Below are 23,377 nucleotides of genomic sequence, written 5' to 3' on the forward strand. Positions count from 1 at the left end.
ATCAATTTCTGCTGCTAGAAGATTCACTGTATTACAACTGTGCACTTTGCAGACTTTGGGATATGGGAACAGGAAAAGCAGAATTATTGATGAATTCTGGGTAAAAGCTGATACTGACAAAATAAAAGCTTTCATACAAAAATAGGAAATGTGATGAAGAAGAGAGTCAGAAGAGGAAGTAAAATAAAATGTTCAAGAAGCTTAAAAGGAAAATTCTTTAAATTTCTAGGAATAAGGTAGCCAGATCTCTTTGGAAAGAGTACATGAGAAAGGTCCCAGACTGTTGTTGCAAACTGTGTATACAACAAACTGCCATACAATTTCTTTCATGAACAAAAGAAGAGAGGAGAGCTGTGGTCAGCTGAAAACAATTTTTATTTTTTTTCTTCCCGAGTCTTCCTTCAGTATTTAAACTTTTAACTATGTAACATTTTGCATCTTATAAGTAGAGAGGGAGAGAATCAGGGAGGAAAAAATTAAAACTCATGAGTTGAGATAAAGGTAGTTAAATAGGACAAAAAGGAAGGGAAAATAATGATGATTAAAGAGTACACAGAACAAGTGGTGCTTAGTGCAGTGCTCACCACCCACTGACAAGTAGGTGCACAGCCACTCCTCAAGCAGTGGTTGCTACTACTCTTTTCTTCCCAGCTTTATAGTTCAGCATGACACCGTGTGCTATGGGACATCCCTTTGGCCATTTTAGGTCAGCTTTCTGGCTGTGTTCCCTCCCTGCTGTCTGTAGAACCCCAGCTCCTCACTTAGCAGGGCAGCGTGAGGAGCTGAAATATCCTTGGCTGTGTGTAAGCACTCCTCAGCAAGAACTACAATGTCAGTGTGTGACCAGTGTTATTTTCATCTTAAATCCAAACGCAGCACCATACCAGCTACTAGGATGAAAGTTAACTCTGTCACAACTGGAAGCAGGATATTATCCTCAGTTTTGGAAATTGGTATATATAGTAACATGTTTATAACTCTGGTGGAAGTTTTGCTACCTGTGTGATCCATCTGTACTTGGAGTGGAAAATTGGTTAGATACCATTGCTATTCATTTCTGCAAGTTCCATGGTAAAACCTGCTTTGCCGTACCATTTAAATGAAGTCTTCTCCTGTAATACAACTTAATGCTGCAAAAGTTTTTCCCAGGAAAAAAAAAAAAAGGGTGTTACAGTATAGCTTCAAAAATCAGATTAAAAGGATTAGAGTGTTACTTTATAATTTCAAATGACTTTCAGTTTGGATTTGAAAAACCTCGCTGTTTTCTTTTCAGGGGGCTGACAGTGACATCAGCCGTTCTATAACATTCTATAACAGAGACTTGTTGTTTCCCTTTTTTCTGTACTCTTCTGTTGACCATTTGTTCTTCCCACCCTGGCTACCTTCAGCAAATTTCTCAGAATTTCAGAGAAACAGGTCATCAATAAAAGCTGAAGAACATAATTAAAATGTGCAAAATGGGAGAAACTAGCACAATGGCTTTTGATTTTCATCAAATGTATGTGCATGAAGCAGTGTACAAAAACTTCTAAATATTTTGAAACAAACAAACAAATGAAAGCAGGCCTTGAAGGTGTTTCATTTCTTCTTTTAAACAACTGCTTGAGCCCTGCGATTTTTTTTATCTATGAAGTCCTGTCCTGGGGTTCTGAGATACTGTTCAGAGATATTTCTTTAGCTATGCTTTTAGCTACTTAATATGTGTGATGCAGTAAGGATATGTTCTGGCAGACTTCTGTTGATCTTGTGCAACCTCTGATAAAGGTCTTTCAATATTAATATAATTCTGTTTTTGCGCAAGCCAGAATGTGAGCAATATTACTGTTGATTCTAAGATCCCTCTTGCAAGAGTTTAAATTAATGAATATCTGCAAGTTTGAACTTCTCCTTCAGAAGAAGATGAGTTTATTATGTAGATTTTAGAGAAAATTGTTGTATATCAGCATCTGTGATCCCTGAATGTTAAGATATAGCTACTCCCTAGTTTTTAGTAGGGTGATTATACCCAAAATGTAGGTATGATAAATAGTGAGAAATTTATAAGTTACACTAGTTATGCGACCACAGTTAGGATGGAGTTTGTTGAGCGCATCTCTCTGCCAATATAAAATGTGTAATCCTGTAAAACAATTTTTAAAATTCTCTTTGCGTGTATCCTGCCAGGTACATTTGGAACTGGATACTAATTCTGTGGATATCCAAACTGAAGAGGATTTTAATTTGCTTAAGATGAGCAATTCCAAGAGATACGAAGTTCTCCAGGAGATTCTGATATCACTTGGCCTGAGTTGTGAATTAAGTGAAGTTCCTACACTGACACCTATTTACCTTCTCTCTTCTGATGAGGTACGGCCTCTGCTTACATTTCAGTTGGCTGACAGTTATACAAGGCAAATTCAGTGTTCACTTTCAATATGGCTTGTTAACATGGTGGATTTTTTTTGGAGAGCTTTATTGTGAATGAATGAAAACCTTAATTTCTACTCTATTGTTATGTCATTACCTGTTTATGGTAGTTTTGAATTTAATAATGGGGGAATATTTACTATATATTTTAAGAGTTGTGCTTATTTACATGCTTCTGAGTATCAAACATAAGTCTGTGATAATGTACAGAGAGAACTAATTCAAACAATGGGAATTGGTTTTATTTAAAACTAGGTGGAAATTTCTGTATAGGTTGGGAACAAAAGATCAAATCGCATAAAGTTGTGTGACAGGTAGATCAGTAGCAGATCCAGACTAACTCATAATTGTGTAAGCCAATTTTTCTTCAATTAATTCCATTTGCCTCTATGAATCTGAAAGTGTTCAGCTTCGTGACAGTGCACACTGATGTGCAGAAGCAGGCTTTGCCTCTGAAGACCAATGCAAAGAAGGCATTGAGTACTTCAGCTTTATCTAACAGTACCTGCCATGAGGTTCTTCCCCATGCATCAGTGCACCAAGGTTTTTCTTGAATAACTTGTTTGAAATGAGAAAATCATTGTAATCCCTTCTTGCTACTGCTACTGTCCAGCACTAAATTAACTCTAGGTGGGTATTTAACTTCCTGAGTTTTATCTGTAGTATTCAAGTTATGTTTTTATATACTTCTTGCATTGCTTGTCCTTGTTTCTACTATTCATGTGTTCTTTTTCTGCATGTTAGCTCATTGAAAAACTCCCTATTTAACCAATCCGGCCTTGTCTTCCTGCATAACAGTGTTTCATAGCGAAGTTCTACATAAATATACTTTAAAAATCAGTTGTATTGCCTGGGTATCTTTCCTTGTGTGGTTTCTTTCCAAGCAATCCTAACAAGCAATTCCTTGAATAAGCTGGAATCTACTTTCTCAAGATGTAACTCTCCCATTTACCTTCCTAGCCTTTCTCCAGATCATATATCCTCATTGTTGCTGCAGTCAGTGCAGCTGTCTGTGACCAGACTTGAAACAAGCACTTGTGTCTCTCTGTCTGCAGTAAACTCAAAAGAATTAGTTTTACGTCTGTGTTAAAAATTAAAACTCATTTAGCCTTTCTGACTAATATTCAATATGCTTTATACAGAAGACTTAGAATTTATGTAACTAATTTTGTGTGTGTGTGTTCTTTTCCTTTACTGTTTTTTGTGATTGATTATCTTTCCTATGCACTTGCAATTTTCAAGCAGTCTTGCTGTGATTAAAATAAGTTAGCAAATTTCTATCCAAACTTGCCATCTAGTGGCACGTTACAGGTTGCAGTCCATTAAAGGTTTTCTTAAGTACTTACTGTATAGTTAGATCTCACACCAAAATTGTTTTGTAAATGTTGTTTCTCCATAGTGTATTTTATTTTTGCTTTGGCCATAACATGTTTTCCAGAATACTATGTGAGAGAAAGTTGCAACTTGTGTGTAAGAGCTGCAGCTATTAATGAAGAAACAGCACAGTAAAATAAGTAAGAAAGATGCAATAGTTGAGCTTTCTAACAAGTTACTTATGTTATAACATGACATCTGAAGAAAAATAAGTTTCTCACTTTCCTATATACAGTGAAATGCATCTATAATTTCAGAAATACTTAAACAAGATTTAGGTTACAGCGTATGTCAGGAGTATTGGAAAAGGAGGTGGAAGAGCTGCCTTGAAAGCTTTGTAATTTTTGAACTTTGATCTATTTTTTATGTCGCTATTGGAAGTATTTCCCATTTGGGTCTCTAGAATGTATTGGAGTCTATATGCCTTTCCTGAGAGATTAACCAAGTTACGCTTACTGGCAACAAGTGATTTTTCAACTTTTTTTTAAATATTTTTCTGTATTAAGAAATGCTGTGATAAGTCAACTGATGATCAAGCAAGCTCATAATGTCTTGTTAGCAGTTGCCAGTAGCAGATACTTAGGCAAAAATGAAAGAAAGGTGCTCCTCCTTTCTAGGAGCTGGCAGTTCATTGATTCATTTTCTTTCAGGCTGAGGGTTGTATCTGTACCACTCCATTTTAAAAATCACTAACTTCCACAGATTTTTCAAATTCCATTAAGAAGCTGTAAGTTCATTTAGCTTATATGTGAGAAATATTTTATTCTGCTCCTTATTTTCTAGTGCATTAAGAAAAAGAAAATATTTTTGTCCTTCTTTTTAGTTCTTTGAATTTTAATTATTATTCTACTTAGCTATTTTTTTTCCTTTCAGATCTATAAGCTTCAATTTACTGTAGGCCTGTTTCTGTTCTGTGTGATTTATTTGATTTACCTTAGCCATTCCCTTAGCTCTTTATCACTTCATGACTTCCATCAGACCTAGTTCCTTCTACTCTGTGGACTTGAAATAAAACTTACTCAACATTATTGAATGAGCAAGTATCTTCTGTATATTCCTCAGCCCCAGATGTCTGATCAATCTGTCTTTTTACATTATCGGTACAATTGTTATTAATTTATAGTTCTTTCTGCTTACTGTCTAGGTCTTAGGAGGACTACAGTTCAGTATATGAAGAAATGAGAAAATGTATAATTATCTAACACATAAGCAACCTCCATTTAAAATTAATTTTCTTCAAAAGAAGAATTAGAAAGACAGACGTTAATATTTTTTGTCTTTGGCATATGAAACAAAAATCTATTTTGAGATGGAATGCCAGATTTGGGAAGAAATATTTAAACTTTTGACCCTACTTACACTGAAAATTACATAGTTTTATGTAATGGTCAAGCTTTTAAAATAAGTGATATATTGGCTTCTTAAGGCTTTGCAGCTAGATTTGTGCTGCTGATGTTCTGAAACAGGCAGAGATCTCCAGCTTTTCTGTAGTGAAGCTGGAGACAAGATGAATTAGAGGCTGTAGTAATTGAGCAGTGAATCTCATTTACTCTTAGCAGTTGAATAACTGATTCTAAACAATGAAAGTTAAATCACACTGTTACCACTGTTGGGGCAACATATTTAGGTTAATTGTCAATAGGAAGTTAAAATATCAGACTGAGACGTCAAACTAGAAAATGTAACTTGTTCAATTTTTGTTTATGTGGTACTTTTCAAATAATATCACTGCTGTGATTAATTTCCATATCTCAGATATTCTCGGTTTTATTCTTATTTTCTTCATCATTGCTTTTGTATACCTGACTTTTTCTAAAAATGGCCACAGTTTGATATTGAAATTCTGGTAATATTGTGGCTTTGGATTCAAATAAAAGATCTTTTTAAAAAACTTTTTAATAAAATAATTACATTTTTAGTTACGTACATCATACATTTTAGATATGGTTCATGACAATTTCTCTTAAAACTCAGGGCAGCCCAGGCAAGCCAAAAGGTTGGACATTAGTACCTCTATCTCTAATACCTGAATAATGGATGATATTGTCTGTCTGGTTAGAGGTCTATGTCTTACCATGTGGAATTATGCTAGTCAGATCCTCAGCTCATGCTGGCTTCTATTGGTGGTGAAAGATTGCTGTGACAGCTTCTGTGTTTTATTCATGATCTCCTTTCTTGTAAATACAGTGTAAGATAATGGGCCTGGAAAGAAACAACACTCAAGGCTACACTTTCATCACAGAGTTTTTTACACCATGACAAGTACAGTTTACTTCCAGTTGGACATTGTAGAATTCAGTTAGCTGGGGAAAAACATTTTATTGATATAGTGCTGCAAGAACAATGAAGGCAGTGTTTGAAAGGCAGATTACTTGTTAGGTAAAAGTTAAATCTATACAACCTGTTGGTCTTAGAAGTTGTTCTAGTGACAAGTATGACTATTGAAATACAGCACTTTTCCACTTTCTTTGATCTGATATAACACAGTTATGCAAATTGTAGACTTGTGCAGTGCTTTAAAAACAAAATTTTGCGTCACTGTACTGCTAATAAAATCTAAGTGTTCAAACAAATGGTGATCACTGTATGCCTGTTATCTGGCCCCCATATGTTCAGTGGTAGCTTTGAGCATAGAGATCTGATTATTTCTGCAGCTTTGCCTTGAAACACTCATATATTTACTCTTTCACATTACCATTTTAAAGGATATTTTTCAGAAATATAGGCTAGGATTGTATTTTATTGCTCTACGATTCAGCGTAGCATATTCTTGGCTTCGTGGAAACTGGAAACAAGAATTCACTCCTTGGAGAATGAGAGATATTTGACAGAATAGTGATTATCTCCATTAGGAAATACGTTATTCCCACACATTTTCTGGTCTGAAGCTTCTCAAACTTGATTAGTGACTCAGGCTGTGTTAGGCTGAGTCAATTTTTTTCATTATCTTCCAAATGGATGGCAGCCAAATTATGAAATACAAGCAGTCTTCATTGCTTTGGCTGAGCTAGTAGCCATCTTTTAAACAGTATGCTCTTCTGCAATAACAAACAGGCAGTACAAAGATATTGACTGAAGTTTGAATTTGGGGGCTTTAACTTTTGTTTACTGGGGACAGAGAATAATTTGAAAGTCCAAATGAACATCTGTTGCACTTTAGACTTGCTTTTAGAGGACATTTTGAGATCCAGAATACCATGCTCAAACAGATAACAAACTATAAAGGTGATTGTGTATTTGAATAACTGGGATACATTGCAGCAGAATCAGTTGGACCAAGTCTACATCTTGAGCTGCTGTTCTAAGCTCCAATTCTGTGATGCCATCGGCTGTTTCAAAATTCCAAGTCCATTATGTCAGCAAAGAGAGTATGAAGTTACTTTATCCTGAATAAATCTTTCTTTGAGGATGGGAAACTTGATCTCTTAGCTAGCACTATAATGAACATAGATTTCAGGGTACATTTTAAGTCAATTTTTCTAAGATATTTCTATATATATTAGTGCCTTTTGTAGAACTTGAGATCCAACTGCAAAACTGCTATTTAATAAAATATATTACCAGTGTTAAAAGTCAGAAAAAGTTATGCTAAAGTTCAAAAGCCTGATTATTTTTGCTGTCTGATAATTTCATGCTTTAAGGTGTATCATCTACAAAATAGGAGACTTGCTTATTCTTTTGTATCATCCACAAAGTGTTAAGCATTGTTCTTGCCTTTTAGCCTGAAGGACAAAAAAACAGGAGCCTTTTGGAAATATTTTTTTCTAGAAAGGCAATTTGCTTCTTGCTTTAGCTCAGGAGAGACCTGAGAGCTGAGAAAACCAGTGAAAGAAGTGCATGCTGTTTTGAGCTATCTTTTGATCCCTGGTGAATAGTTTGTGTCCAAAATTTTTTACTTCTGTTTATGTATTATTATCATTTCAGTTGAACTCTGCCTTACTGACAAAGTCTTTGTATGAAAGCTTTGAGATTTTGTCAATTGGTTGGAAGGCAAATATCTTTTAGTGAAGCTGATTCAGGCAAAAACAAACCTGTAACATAGATGCAACAATGTAAGTGAAAGTGTTCCTGTCAAACACCCTACTTTGTGTTGATTTTCTATCATTCTGAGTGGGATGTCCCTTGAACAGGAGACAGCTATTTTGACAGTCAGTAGTTGAGTAGCAGTAAAGGTGATGAGGATACAAAGGGACTGTCATGTGCTTTGGCACTTCAAAGCTCAGTTGGACAGAGGAAGATAGAAAACCATTCATCTGAAAGCTATTTCTACACTGAGGTAATAAGCCTCTGCAGATTCCTGTTTTACAGAATGGCTGAAGTTGGAAGGGACCTTTTGTAGGTCACCCAGTCCAACCTTCTGCTTAAGCAGGACAGCTTAGAGAATGTTGCCCAAGACCATATCCAAGCTGCTTTTGAAGATGGTAGGTGGATGTGGAGTAAGTATTGTGTATCTTTCTCTGCTCTCATCTCTCCTCTGTTATTCTATTTACACTATTAAACTATTTACATAGTTTCCTCTTACATGTCTGTCCATTCTACCTAAATGTAACTCTGTCTGAAACATACTCCTTGTTCTTATCTTCTCCCAGCTGGCAAGCCTGGCTCTATTAACAACTGAGGGACTGAGTATTGCTGTGAAGGGAGGCAGGGGTTGTCATGGGGAAGCTGAGATAGGGGAACTTGGGGATATGGCAGTAGATGATGTAGAATGATACCAGTTCTAGGTATAATTACAATAGGTCATTTTATGGGTTGTAGCAATGACTTGAAGACTTGCTGAGCTATCATCTCCCTTGCTGAAAGAGAAGGGAGAAAGCAAGAGAAGTATTTGAAATAATAATAGAAACTGTGTGTAGGGGATGTGGACAAAAAGATGGTGAAGGATATAATGCTTAAACTATTTGATACAATTAGAAGAAACTAGGCTTTCCTGTTTCTCTGTTCAAAGGCTGTATATTTAGCCTGTCATATAATGCAGAAGAACTAATAACCTATAAATGGATTTTTGGTAACTTTTGGGGAAAAAAAATTAAGTATCTAACAAATTGCTTTTTATAGATGCTAACTCTGTAGTAGAAGCTGTTACTGACAGCTGAGTTTGCTTCTACTGGCTCTATAATTATCAGAAGGCTAAGTTATTTATCAATTAATTGTTCACACTTGCATGTTTCTTCATACTTCTGTTTGGATTTCTTGATTGAAGAACAACTGGTGTACAGCAGGTACTTTCAGTGAATTCACCGGGAAATAGACTGTCTAGCATTGTGAGACTTCAGTATTGATCAACTATGACAGTGCTAGCATTACATTAAAATCAACAAGAATCCCTATTCCTCTAAGAAGCTGGAAGCAGTTGAGGCTTTTTGTGCAGCTCTTTGAGTGAGGAAAGGTACCTTACCGCTAGGGGTCACTTATTAGCTGAATTTAGAGAAAAGCCAAAAATATGGAAGGGATGGAAAAGATTTTATGCACAGTGCGTTGTGTATAGATTTGCGTTAAAATTTCTGTGTGCATTTGCAGCAACTGGCCTATATAGTATTTCCTCAGTTTTAAAACTGTACTGTAAATGTTACAAGATCAATGGTATGTAGTGTCAAAATACGGTAAAACATTTACAATTAAGAAATCTTGATGAAAGATGAGGGAGACTCTGAAAGTGGAACCAAGTAATTCCAGGTGGTTGCTTCCTAAAGTTATCCTTCACTTTTCTGCTATTACACTCCAGGGAATACTTAACATGTATTGGTGGGAGGGAAAAAAAGAAATGTGGCAAATGTTCCCTCTCTTGTATATTTCTTTTGTTAAGAAAGTGTTTTCTTTTTCTATCTTTTGTGGTAGCAGCATAGTGCTGTTTATGTTAAACAACAGTGAATAGCAAACTTCAGTTGCTTTACAGTTTGTAAACAACTTTTGACTGTGTATTGGGTTGATAAATGTTTTGGACGATCATTTATAAAACACAAGAAGCTTGGAGAAATGAAAGGAAATACCTAGCTTGTAGTAATATCCATAAAAAGGGTCTTTATGGCTCTGTGAGAACTAAAATTTAGTGCCTTTGTACTGGGGAGCATTTAATCTTATTGTAGAACCAGTTCTGATATGAAATAGATGTGTGCTCACATCTAAAAGAAGTGCAGCTTATTGAAATTTTGTTCTGTCATGTTTCAGAGCTTGCTTTGTTCAAATCAATATGCATGATACTTCACTACCATTTTCTTCAGTAGGTATGAACTTTCTGTACTGTATAGAGTAGAAGATATAAGCTATTCTGAAACTATAATGATGTGTGATATATTTAAAGCTTTTTAGAGCTGTGTTCATCTTTTCTGTTAACTTCTTGTCCTTGAATGTATAGTCAGTAGCATTTTGATTGAATACTCTTTCTTGAATGCAGGTCATTCAGTGTAGAGTGGTGCTAGCCAGTGTGTGAGGCTGAGTTTTCTTGGTTTCAGTTTATCTTGGAGTTTGCAATAAGAATCTAAGTAAAAAATGCTGAAATCTACAGCGGCAAATTAATCCATAGTTGTTTTGGCTGTGTGTGTCTAGTACAGGCACACGTTATAACTTAATGCGAAGGCTTCAATTAAAGTGGCTGGTTTTGGGATTTGTGTCAGCACTCTGTAAATTGTGACCGTTGAACTGTTTGGAGTCAGAGTTCATCTGCCTTGGAGCAGATGGGTGATTTTAGATAGCAAGAATCCATAACTTGCGACAAACGCTCTGGAGATCCATGGCAATTTGGCATCGATTTGTTTACTATGACCTCACTGGTAAAGATCTTAGTGCTAAGTGGAGTATTTCCAAACTTAAAAAACTTGAGATTCTCTGACTGTTGGTGGGGCCTGTAGCTAATTTATGTAAGTGAGACTGGGAAAATGAGAACAGGCTTGGCATCAGCTGGAGTCCTGTGAGATGCTATCATGTTACCGTTGCTCAGAAATGATGATACATTTCCACAATGGGAAATCATCATAGTGGTTATCTAACAACTTAATTAGGGCTCCTTTTGTATATTTATTTTAAAACAAAATATAGCTAGATGATATAAGATCGTGTATTTTAATTAGAGGCAAAAGTTGAATAAGCGAGAGAAAATATGAGTCAACAAGACAAACTGCAAACTTTATCTTATTTAAACAGTGTATTTTCCACACTGAGGTCTTCTGTATATATTTCTTTAACTGTTAGCAACTCTTTGACAATTCAGCTGCTCGATAACATTGGTGATATCTTATGAAGAAGTTCATTATCATGAGAAAAAGAAGCACTCACAACAAAAAGCCTTTTAGTTAAGTTTATTGAGCTGATTTTATTCTGGAAAATTAAGATAGGAATTTATTTGACATTATCATTGAGTTAGAAGACATTCCAGTATTCTCAGAGTTTGATGTACAAATGTATCTACTGGAGAATAGATAATTCAAAAAGATATTTCAAGTGTTACTTCCATCAGTAGTTGAAAGCAAGAGATTGACTTACAAATGCATTCATTTTTTGACAGTTCATTTTAAGAAGTGACTTGAGGTTTCTGCCATGTTGAGGAAATCCTGAAATTCCAGGTGCTGTGGGAGTGGAATTTGGCATGTGACTATCTGGCTGACTTTATGCAGTTTTTGTAGTGAAGAGCTGATTAAACAACAGCTGCTAGCTTAATTCAGACATTTGCTTTACTTTCTACTACAACTTTTTTATAAAAGATTATTTTATTTGGGCTCTAGTCAGTGGCAAGTGAAACATATTTCAAATTTGTAAATCATTTTACTCAATTACTTGACATTAATTACAGAGGATTTACAAAAGCAATGAAGCAAGGTTTCACAATTATTTGAAGAAATTAAGTCAAGATTAAAAAAGTTATAAGAATGAATTTTGTTTTCTCAGTAATGTACATTTCTTTTGCCTATAAAAGTATCCCATTTAAAGATGCTGCATTGTCACGTCTATCGAGCAAACCTTTATTCTAACAGTTAGGTTATACAGAGCAGTGTTTTGCAGGATTGCGTGATTTAATACTAAGAATTTTAGTCAGTCACTGTTCTTTAACTGTGCCAATAGCAAAGAATCAGCAGTGCTGCTGAAGTTTGATACCTAGGTGCAATACTAAGTCTGTTAATGATTACATCTTATTTTAGTAGCCATACTGGCAACTTCAGGTTTCAGAAATGAAGTCCTCTGTCTTTAACCCTTTATAAATGGATGATATAATAGAGATTATGAAAATGACACTGACCTAGAGAAAAAGACTTGAGGAAAGTGGAGATGGGAGTTTTTCATCTAGCGTTTAAATTGGAGCATTCTTCTTGACTGATGAGGATAAGAACTTTTTTGAGAGAGAAAAACTTCAAGAAGAAGAGCTAGCTGGTCTTACTGGATGAAAGAGAAAACAAATGCTGTGTGGGTGGAGAGAGGGGAATGGGGCAACAGCTGAAGAGGCAGAGGTAAGAAGCAAATCTTAGCCACACAGAAAACAACTTCTATTGCTGCATATTCTAGCATTCTCTACAGCTGCTAGTTATAATGCATGTCTAAAAAATATTGGTTATCAAATCTGCTACTTCTGGGCAGATCGTTCCATTGGAATGTAAGGTACAGATCAACTTTTGGTTTTTACAGCTTTGTAGAGCCTCATTTTTGTTTTCTAATGTGTATTACTTACCCATTGCATGGCAAATTGTATTGGACTTGCTTCATGAATATTATGAATACTAGTTCGGAAAATATTGTAAAATATCCTCTCAATTTGTGAAAACTGACTGCCTGTGTAATTCAAAGCTCAGCCTTAGCAGGATCAATATTCCAGAAGGTAGTACAGTGTGCTCCCACTTGTTTTAACGAGGATAAGAATCTCCTGCAATTTAAGGTGATAATTTATAGTTTTTTCATGGCAAGAATTAAGATTTGAAGGCAGAACAATAGATCTTTATAACTTAAGTCTTCAGAAATGGGCAACAAATTGCAGATCTCAAAACATTAGCCTGACAAAATATCTAGGTTTTTATTCCATTCAGTAAAAGACTTTCTATAGAGTGAATATTATGTTCTAACTACTTCAGAGAGGGTAAATAAAGATAACGTGATTTTTATTTGCAAAGAATGAAATGTGCAGTTAGATGTTAGGTTGCAAAGTGTGATACTGAGTAGTATGTGAAAGTTTCCTTTTCCCTGCTTTGTCACGATATTTTTTTAGATCTTACATTTTAAAAAAAAGCAGTTGGTTATAATTTCTTTCTTAGTTACCTTTCAGTGGATAAAGTTGGCAATGTTTTCAGTGGAAAAATGTAATCATAAAAATTATTTGAAAGGAAGAACATTATTCATACTAACATACAAACACACTGCCATCTCCTGCACTTTAAAGAACGGGACTTAGATGTACTCCTTGTAATGCACAAAAACAGCTTTTAGTAATTGGAAAGCATCTTGAGATCCTCTTAATTTTAAGATATAGAGAAAATGATTTTGAGGGATTATGTTTCATCTTTTCCATGTAGCCAAAACCAACAACAACAAAAAAAGGTATTTCTGAAATTCTTTTGTTTCAAAGCAAAAAAATTGCTATTTGCTGCATAATCTTAAAGATATAAACAAAAAATTACATACAGCATGCTTTGACATTTTGACTTGTTATATGAAATAAGCAATTATCCATGCATTTTTCTGATCTGGAAGGTAGATAATCTTTTCTTTCCAAAACTGAACTGTTAATATTACAATTAGGTCATACACCATAGCCTACCTGACAGGAACAGCAGCTGCAGAGGTGGAAGTTGCCTAATTAGTGTTTCCTCTTGTTTTTTTTCTTAACTGCATTTTAAATGTTGATTTATTATCTGCTTTTTCATCACTAACATATTGTAGTACAGTAGCTTAAAGCAAATACGTGCTCTTTTTCACTTATTATAGAGGGGGGGGCAGCGTCCCAAAGTTAACATAAGCAGTATGGGCTGCAAATTAGTGTAAGTATTCATGCTGCTTGTTTGAGTTCTGGGGTTTTGATAGGAATACCTGAAAATATTTCAAGCTTTGTCTTTAAAATACTTGTTTTAAAGAAATATATTTGACATCAGGCGTACTCTGAACAGGTGATGAAAGATGCTTTGTCTTTCATACGAGAATAAATAATTGGATTTGAGACATGTGCAACCTCTTTGACTCAAAAAGTCCTTATTATGTGGATTGGTAGAAGAGAATATTACCTTTTGCCTACCATATTCTTTTCTCGTGTGTCTGATGCTGGCCGCTGTTGGAGAAAAGGTACAGATTTTAAGAGGATCTGACTGCTGCTCTGTCCTTAAATTTGTATTATTTCAGCAGCAGCAGCAGCTTTTTGCAAAAGCTGCTCCTTTCTTTGAAGTCATTGGTTATTTTTGCATTTGAAGAGGAAGTTCATCAGCTTTAGTAATTATGGGGAGATTTTCCTTCTATCTGTTTGAGCCATATGCAGCATCTGGCAGGCAACATTAGTTCGGTATTTCCACCTAGTGGTATGGATGAAATAGCTAGCAACAACAGGGATATGCTTTTGTTATCTCTGTGGCAAGCATTTCCTTTTGGAGTTGGGAGTGGACTTCAGTTTTTTCTAAATATTTTCTAGCTTTTTCTCTCTTATTTGCTCTACTCTGTCTAATGATACTCTTCTCACCATTTAGCAGTTCAGCTGTAACAAGTTAAGACCTCTGAGCTGTAATAAACCTTACAATAATTATTGCTATCCCTATTGCTCCATACAAAAAAAAATTCTCATGTACTAAGAGAAGTCTCTTTGTCTTTGGAGCATATTTTAATTTACTGGTAGAATGTTACTTTTGCAGTGACTATCACATTCCCCATTTGAGCAATAATGTTAGATAGACAAACTGAAAGTACACATCAGACTTCCAACTATTAAATTATGATCACTTTACTCATTCTCTTGTTTCTCTGTTTGTTTCAAGGAACTAGGACCCAAATTGTCTCTATTTAACTAATTAATCATTAGATGTCACAGACTGAGCATACAGATTTTCACTGTAGCTTCAGACTATTATTCATTAGCTTTCATGGAACTATTCTGAATTTTTATTCAGCTATTTGTTTTTCATGTTATTATTTGAGATCATTCCTGAGATTTTTTATTTCAGTATGATTTGTTAACCGTCTGATTTGGGAGTATTAATCGAGAGTCTTCAACACAGGTTCGTATTTAGTCAGTTAGAAGTTCATCTTTGGAGTAGATATCTGCAGGGCTATTTTGTAGTGTTTTAAAGCTTTTACTTCATGCTGTTGAGATTCTTGATTTTTTTAGAAGTGTTGTCTGGGTGGGAAGTTGTAGCTTTTTGTCTTCGTTTCTCTATGACTCTTGTCTATTTTTCTCCTCTTAGTATTACTACAGGGCTCTGAATTTCAGCTTTACCGTTTTCACGGTCAGCCAGAATGTCTGGAAGGCTTGACGCAACCATGTGGATTGGGAGCTGGAATTGTCTTTCACTCACAGGCTGCTCAGCCAGAATGAAAATTCATATTCACCTGTATTGTTACTCCACGTAAAAACTTTCACACCTTGTCAGAATGTTTAACCTCACTACTGCACTGCAGTCACTACCTTTCCAGTAGGGTATATTATAGCCCATACGCAGCAAGCATTTACTACTTAAATAAATTTACCAAGTTTTACCAGAAGGTTGTTTTTTTGTTTATTGTCTCCACTTCCCTATTCCCCCGCCCTCCTTCTTTGATGGTGTTTCCTTACCAGGGTTAATACTACATTTTAATGGAGAAAGTCTGAAAAATGAATTATTTTTCAGGTGTGCTATTCAGTGGAGTCCTCAGGCAAGAGCCTGTTTCTGTGCATTGTGATTAGCTTGTATTAATAGTGGTCTCCTTAAACTGTATTCAACATAGAATGTTATCATTTATGTTGATGAATTTTACTTCAGAAAGATTTATTTGACAAATTGTGTCTTCCCTCAACTGTTATAACACTGATAGAAAATAAACATTCATAAGCACATAAACAGATTGTTATCCTCAGAGGCAAGTCAAGGGAATCAAAAGTCGTTCAGAGTAAATAATGTGCCATCATTGTAAATGCCCTCTGAGTGCTTGTATTTCCCTCCATTGATCATTTCTCTTACACTGCCTCTTTCTTGAGTCTTTTCTTGTTTGCTTCTTTGAGCGCTGTGTTTCCCAAGTTGCTGTTAAAAAAAATCCCCATATTTCAGTCGTGAGTTCTGATTTCCATTGCATTCTCTATGGTGTGATAACTTCTGCATGTCATTTTGGTCTACTGGAGTAGAGCTAATGGTGTGTATGACTTGATTAAAGCGAGCTCAGTCTTGGAGTGGCAGAAGGATTTGTCGTCATAAATGTTCATCCTTATCCTCATGAGGGCTAAGTGTGATGTATGCCCGCCTTTAAGTGACAAATGGCATTTTGTCGTTTTTTTTCTTCCCAGTTTACCTCTGATAATTGCAGGAATGCTTTCAGATGGCTGCTGTCTGGGGAGGCTGGTTCTGAGGCTAGTTTCAGAAGCTACCTGGATATCACAAACCTTATAGTTACAGGAGGGTGTACTGTGTGCTTGGGGTACTATTTTGATATTTTTTCTCTGAGGGTAAAAAAGTTACTTATTTCTTCTGAACAAGGTTTCAGTCCTGGCAGAAGAACATGAGTGTTAGATATGGAAGAAGAACTGCTATGTGTTTAAAAACAACAACAACAAAAAAACAAAACACATACCAACAAGTGTGCATGTAAAAGCAATTTGTATTTACCACTTTTACAGCTAGACATTATAGTACGTGTGCATGAATACTGCATTTTTTACATAATTTTGAAGAATGTATGAATTTATAGAGAAAAATACATGAATTTGCAAGTTGAGCATTATTGAGACATTCTTCACTCAATTTGATACCTAAATTTTATACTGCTATGTATGACATATTTGTGAAGCATGAAGCCTAACTTTTTTTTTGTTAGACCTCACTCACTGAAAAAAACATATTAGTTTATTATTATTATTTTAATTAATCCCATGCTGTCGTGTTCATGTTTTTTTAGGATCCTGGATTAGGAAGGAGATCTTAATTGCAATGAAATTCAGTACTTGTTATTTTAATGCTGTTGTTCTCCCCTTAAAGTATGTATACTATAAATAGCATGCTATGCATATTCTTGCCTTTATAGCACATAATTCCCAAGAAAATCTACTTTCCTAGGATCCTTCTTTTATAATATCTTATTTATTTGTTCATTGATAAAGTGTTATGCCAACCCCAAATAAGTTTTAGGAAGAGAAGCAAAACATGCAATACAAATTGAACATTAGCTCTACAACTTTAGAGATGGAACTGTCTTGTAATCTCTTTGAGTTGCAGTACATTTGAAAGTATGTTGTGGTCTCACCCCAATGCTTAATAAGCATTTCTTTACCTCAGCCCCCTCCTGCAGTTTTACAGAACTAGGATTTTTTTAAGAAGAGGCAAAACCTAGATGCAGCAGAAAGTTTGTCATTCTGGTCTAATGCATAATTGCAGTGCTCAGAAGAGAATCCTTGGCTCCTATGCTACTGTTTCATATTCATGAACACTAGATTCACTCACATTTTATACACATAAATCTGCTGAAAGGCAAAGCAAACCTGATGGAAAACCTTAAACTAGGAATGGCGCATTATCAGCGCTAAGAAAAAATATTTTCTTAGGTTTTATTTACTTAATTCATTCTACTACGGATTCCAAGGTTTTCAGCAAACAATTGTATCCTCAGTTAGAAAAAGTTTTGGTACCAAATAAAAATACTATTATGTGATAGCTGTTTAACAGAGCCAGTTTTACCAGCTGAATATATTGCATCTAATTTATTGCCCTATTAGCTGAGAACAAAATTCTTCTGTATTTTTTCTAGTCAATGCAGAATACTTTTGAGAGCAATTTAAAATAAATGCATGTAACATTTAGGGTTATACTGTAATTTATTCTTCTAAATGTGACTTTGATCCTATTTTAAAAACAGAACAAAATACGACTTCAGGCTAATATGCATAATGCTCAGATTTTAGTGCCAAAATGGAGTGTCTTTCCACTTCTGCATGGTTTCTCTGTAGTTATTTTTAGCATGGTTGTACGTATGCTCAACATACTATACACTGTTTTTTTTTGTTTTTTTTTTTTTTTAAAAAAAAAGGAAACCAAAACAGTTTTGTTATGAAGTAGGTGTCACAAAGAAGTAAATGGGCAAAACATAATTTATCACGCCCTTTTTCTGGTAAGATAAATCAACACCTACTAGTCCTCTGATTTATCAGACCTTTCATTGCAATACTTGCTTTTGTGAAGTGTTATGTAGTGATATTATGTCAAAGGTAGACCTTGTTCTTATTGATCCTTTACCCTCAAAGTCAACTTTATGGAATGTTGCAGCAAATGTGCCCCAATTACTGTGTTATATTCTGAAAGCAGTTCACATTATATACACATTCATATGCAGTTCAATTTCTGAGGTTAAACTACTATGTACTACTAAATGAGATTTGCACTGTAATTTTTGGTGTCTTTTAAAAATGATCTTTAAAACTTAATTATGGATATTAGAAAATTATGCAAGATTTGAGGATCTTTTGATGCATACATTCTTTGTTTCTGCATGTTTGTGTGCTTAAATGTAGTACAATGATAGCAAGCAATTACAATTTTGCTTTGCTTAAAACATGACTAAATTCAATTCTCTAGTGATTTTTGACAGAGTTGTGAATTCTAAGTGAGATTTTAACATCCAAATATGTGCTATTGCATTCAAAAGTTTTCTAATAATATTTGAAACTGATTTGGCAAGTGTTAGGAAAAGGATTTAGTACTTCAAAAGTTCAGTATGTTGTCTTTCTTTGCTACCTGTATCATAAAATTTAGATTTTTTTTTTTCATAAAACTGATACTGAACCTCAATCTTTTTTTTTTCCCCCCACACAAAATATTGATGTTGCATTTGTAATATACTAGGGGAATACTGATCTTGTTGCTGTTGCATATGGATACTGAGCAAAGTTATCATTCCATGTTAAGAAATGTTTTTAAAAAGTTTTAATAAAAACATTCTGAAATATTTTAGCCTTAAAACACAAACTAAGTTTTAAGTAACTTCTGTTTTTATTGGAAACCTTCAACAGGTCTCAAAATCAGCACAAGCCAGAGTAATTTAGTTCAACATTATAAAATACTGCTTCATCAAATTAGGAATTTTATATTAAGTAGGCTTTTAGCCTTTTCAGAATGGAAGGTCATTTTCTTTCATATGCAATGTGCTTTTCTCATATGTATGGATGGCTACAGGTTTTGCTGGTTTTGTTGTTGTTTTTCCTGTTTTAAGATACGCATTCAGTTCCAGATAACATTTTCCCTTTGACCCAACCACTTTCTCTCAATAAACAGTTTGCTGATGAGAGCAGCTACTGGGGAGATAGCTTCCAGACTGTTCTGTTGCAGCTGAGTAAGAAAGCAAAAGCCAGAATGCACCTTACCCTGTTGTGCTGCTGTCCTCTAGGTTTCTCTGCTCTGTTTCTGTTTTGTTGAGGGTAGAGCAATGGGCCTTCTGTAGTCGGTATTCTCTTGCAGCTGTGAAGGCTGTTACTTAGCAAGGGACCACGAAGGACAGTACTTTGATATCTATACTGAGAAATCAAAATAAAAGTTTTCTCTTGAGGTTAATGTGTATTCTCTCTTTTTTGTATCTCTAGCTAATTGTTCCATGCTTTTTTTGTAAATTTTCAATACCTTTTTGCATACAACACCATACAATGTTGTGACTGCCTTGTTTCTTTATTTCTTTTGCACGCAGAAATGTCAGTATCTGCCTTCTAGCAGCTTACTACCTAGAAGCATAACTATGTTAAAAGCCAGAAATGCTGATGTAGGGAATGTTGATTACTTATTATCTTGTTTCCAGCCTTATCAATAGTGTTCTCTTCTATACAAAAGGTAACATCTGATATGTTTTTGTTAGTTGGTGACTTCTGAGCAGACCTGCAGCCCATTCTTAATATTTACTGCTGCACATTGAGCAAACTAATTTTCTGTCTACATGCAGTGATCTTTTAGGCTAAATTTAGATTTGGGTTCAAATTTGGGCACAGTCTTATGAGCATTTGTCAAAACACATAGGCTAAGAATGGGGTCAAAATCAAAATGAGTTTTTGTTCAAAGCAGTGCAACTGTGATTTTAAAAATCGTCTCTTAAAAGCCTTGCACAACTCAAAGCAATTTATTAAGTCTTCATCTGTCTTGGACCAGGTGTTCCACACTTCAGTACCTGACTATTTCTACTCCTTGCGCTGCTGAGATGATACACTGTGTATATGTATTCCTTCTACAAAGTAATAATCACTTTTTGAAGCACAGAGAAGAGTAGAAAAGACAAGGTTTCTGATTTTTCTTTGTTTTTTCTTTGGAGGTGATGACACTTTCCTGTGCCTCTTCTAAGTATGTAGCGAAGTAAAGTAACTACCCGAACCACTAGAAACTCTTTGTTGTGAATTATAAGGTTACCAATCCCTGCCATCTTTCTGAATGCACTTCCAAATTCTACACACTGGACTCATGTTTTACCCAGTATCTGGATTTAGGAAATATGAGACGATTACTAATAAACTGAAGCACATTTCCTAGCTAAGTAGTATCCTGAGAACGCATAGCAATATCATTCAGGTAACTACAGAAGTGCATGAGAACATGAAATGAGAGGGCACCTTGACACTACAATAAAATCTTTATGAAGTTATTCGGGGATGGGAGAAGGAGAACATGGAGAACTGGGGATTTCTCTTTTTAAATTTTTGTATTATGATCTAAACATGGAACTGCAAAAATAATAGCCCTCTACCTGTAGGAGAGACTAAAGTGAACAAATTCTCCCCTGATTTGGCCTATATTACTGAACCCATTGTAAATTATATTTTCCTATTTAAAAATGCTAAACAAATGAAAATGTTAGAAGTAATGTGGGGATGGATTAAAATCAGCCAGCATGGCAGTGGTTGGAAACAGTCTAACTTGTTCCATTTTTATCTATTCTCTTGAACAAGGACTGAACTTTGTAGTGAATTATGAGCAGTTAGTATTAGGAGAAATGTTTTTCATGTGCTTTCTGAAAATTGATTCAATTGAGTACTTCATATATTTCAAATTATATTTTGAATGTTTGTATTCTAAATACCCTTTGTGCTTTGCAGTTCTGTGTATTCTTTTTGTTTCTGCTATTACAAAATCTATCAAGTCAAAGCTACTTAAATGTGAAAGAACAACTATTCAGGACGCCAAGTGTTGACATATAGTTTAGTAACATTTATTAAGTATTAATGACATCTGACAGTCTAATGGAATATCATAGCCTGATTGTCTGATTGGGGAGAGAGTGAGAGAGACAGACTGGCTTTGGCACGCAAATACAAATCTGCTGTTTACAGCTTTCCCAATTCCTGGTGAACAAGTGGAAGATATTTGCTATGGTTTAATTGTCAGTGCTGCTGGGCGGGAAGAGTGCCCCTTCTCTCATCTTTGTGAGTGTTTACAGCAGGCCTGTTCTTGGTCCTCTTTTGGTTCCTCTGTCTAGGTCATGACCGCTAAGATAATACCTTTTTCTTTCGCTGTCCAAGCTGTCTAGAAGTTATTATTTCTTTAGTCATTTTTCCCCTAAATATAGATGAAGAAAGATAAAGTAATACTTTCTAGTGGGTAGATGTGATGCTAAATTTAGTATCCATATGCTGTCTTACAAAACCTCACTAAAAGTTAATATCCACATACTGGAGTATGAAAGCAATAAGGATATTATATTTATCGCATTCTGCATCAACAGTTTATGTACAGTAGATTTTTTTGGTGCAATTTGATATGTTTATTTTTAACATTTTTCTCTATGAACGAAGTACAAGCATGATTTTAACATGGGTTTATGGTTGCACTATGAAACTGTCATCTGCTTCAGATCTCAATATATGCCATTATTACAGGAAGTAAAAACATAGCCAACATCAGAAAAGCATTTTTTTTGTGCCTCATTAGTCAGAAATATCTGCCAAAACCTTGCCCTCTTGTGCTAATGACTGACTTTTCCTACTGCTGGCCTCCTAAGTTGCTGGCATTATGGGCTGAGGTTGCCACTGTAGGTGTGCTTTTCACTGGCGCCAGCCTACTGCTCACTACCACGTTGGACTTGAGTTTGTTTCTATTGGATGCTAGAGATGCTATGGAAGCTCTCTAGTGGCTAGTTTAACACCAGTTTAACACCTTTAAAAGTCTATGCTTGCTAAGCAGAACTGTATAATACAAGGAAGATATACTTTTTGTATATCTGTGTGTGCGTTTATTTTTATATTCTAAATTGGAAATCAGATTCCAAATGCTGTGCACTTTATGAAAATGTGTTCTTTTCCATCAGTGTTGTTACATAAGAATTCATATGAAACATGTATGTGTTTAAGATCATATCTGAAGCAAGTAATGCTTCATTTCATTCATTTGAAAACAGCCAATTCGGAAAAACAGCAGGTTAGCCACGTGAAGGTGTTATTCCCATTAAGTTACTTATGCTCAAAACGGGCTATTCATGTTCTTCTCTGAAAGACTGGCACTTTATGTCTGTGCACTATTAATTTCCTTGGAGATAGTGAACAGACAAGCTTATGTGATTTAATTAGCTCATCAATTAATAATTCATCAATCAGTGCATCAACTGCAAAGTTTTTAAACATGCATTAAGGCAAAAATAGAGGCAGATCATTGGAAATTAATAGATGTTAGGAAAAGGAAGAAGAAAAATAGTTAAAAGTCCCAGGTGAAGCGTTAACTACAGAACATTTCTGAAGCTGAATGTTTCCACTCTAGAAAATGAAAACTTGGCCATTCTTAACACAACACACAATAGCTAAAATAGTTTATTATGCTGGAGTCACAATATTGTGTCACAGGTAGAACATCGCTGGTTAAATTTGTCTGATTTTTCCTCCCAAGAAAATAGAGTGCTAAGTGATGTATAATGTTTGTTCATTTTATGGCATTTTATTTTTAGCTTTCATTCAGTTTCGCCTTCATGTTTTTAATAAAAACCAAATGAATTTAGGCTGTGACTGAAGCTTTGTTTCAACAAAGAATTCCATTGATACTGAATTTAAGATTTATTGTCAAAAAGTTTGGTAAAAAAGACCAGCTCCCAGATATGCCCAATGTGTGCAGGGGGGGGGGTGATGCATATATGTGTGTCTGTGTACATATTTATATACATAAGTAAGGAAATGCATAGAATAAAATGTATAAATAGAATATAAGATTAAAACCTTGGAACTGGGATTATTTTTTACCATTTAAATCGAAAATTTATGTGCTTTGTGTGTAAGTCTCATTAGCTGATATAGCCCAGGTGCAGATAAAATCATCTCCATCAGGAACTGTAATTTTCTGCTATTTTATACTACAACAGAGAAGGGTGCATGTGCAGCTGGTTTATTTGTTTGTTAGTTTGTTCTTTTAATCCGGTGTCTGCCTCATTTCTTCTTATTGTTCAATCTCGACTGCTAATTAAGCATTAGGAGAAAGGGAAGCTAATGATTACAAAAAAAAGATTTTTA

At 35.0% G+C, this 23,377-nt stretch overlaps 1 protein-coding gene across 2 annotated transcripts in view; it reads left to right on the plus strand.

Moving 5' to 3' along the window:
- HLCS (holocarboxylase synthetase) overlaps positions 1-23,377 on the plus strand; it is a 115,607-nt gene that overhangs the window by 10,033 nt on the left and 82,197 nt on the right. For both annotated transcript variants that reach the window (XM_052673802.1, XM_052673803.1), the window contains one exon: positions 2,164-2,346. In XM_052673802.1, coding sequence (XP_052529762.1) covers positions 2,164-2,346 — 183 coding nt within the window. The remainder of the gene's footprint in view (positions 1-2,163; positions 2,347-23,377) is intronic.

This window comes from Tympanuchus pallidicinctus, unplaced genomic scaffold (assembly GCF_026119805.1).
Source record: "Tympanuchus pallidicinctus isolate F22 unplaced genomic scaffold, pur_lepc_1.0 scaffold14, whole genome shotgun sequence".
In the NCBI taxonomy this organism is placed as follows: Eukaryota; Metazoa; Chordata; class Aves; order Galliformes; family Phasianidae; genus Tympanuchus; species Tympanuchus pallidicinctus.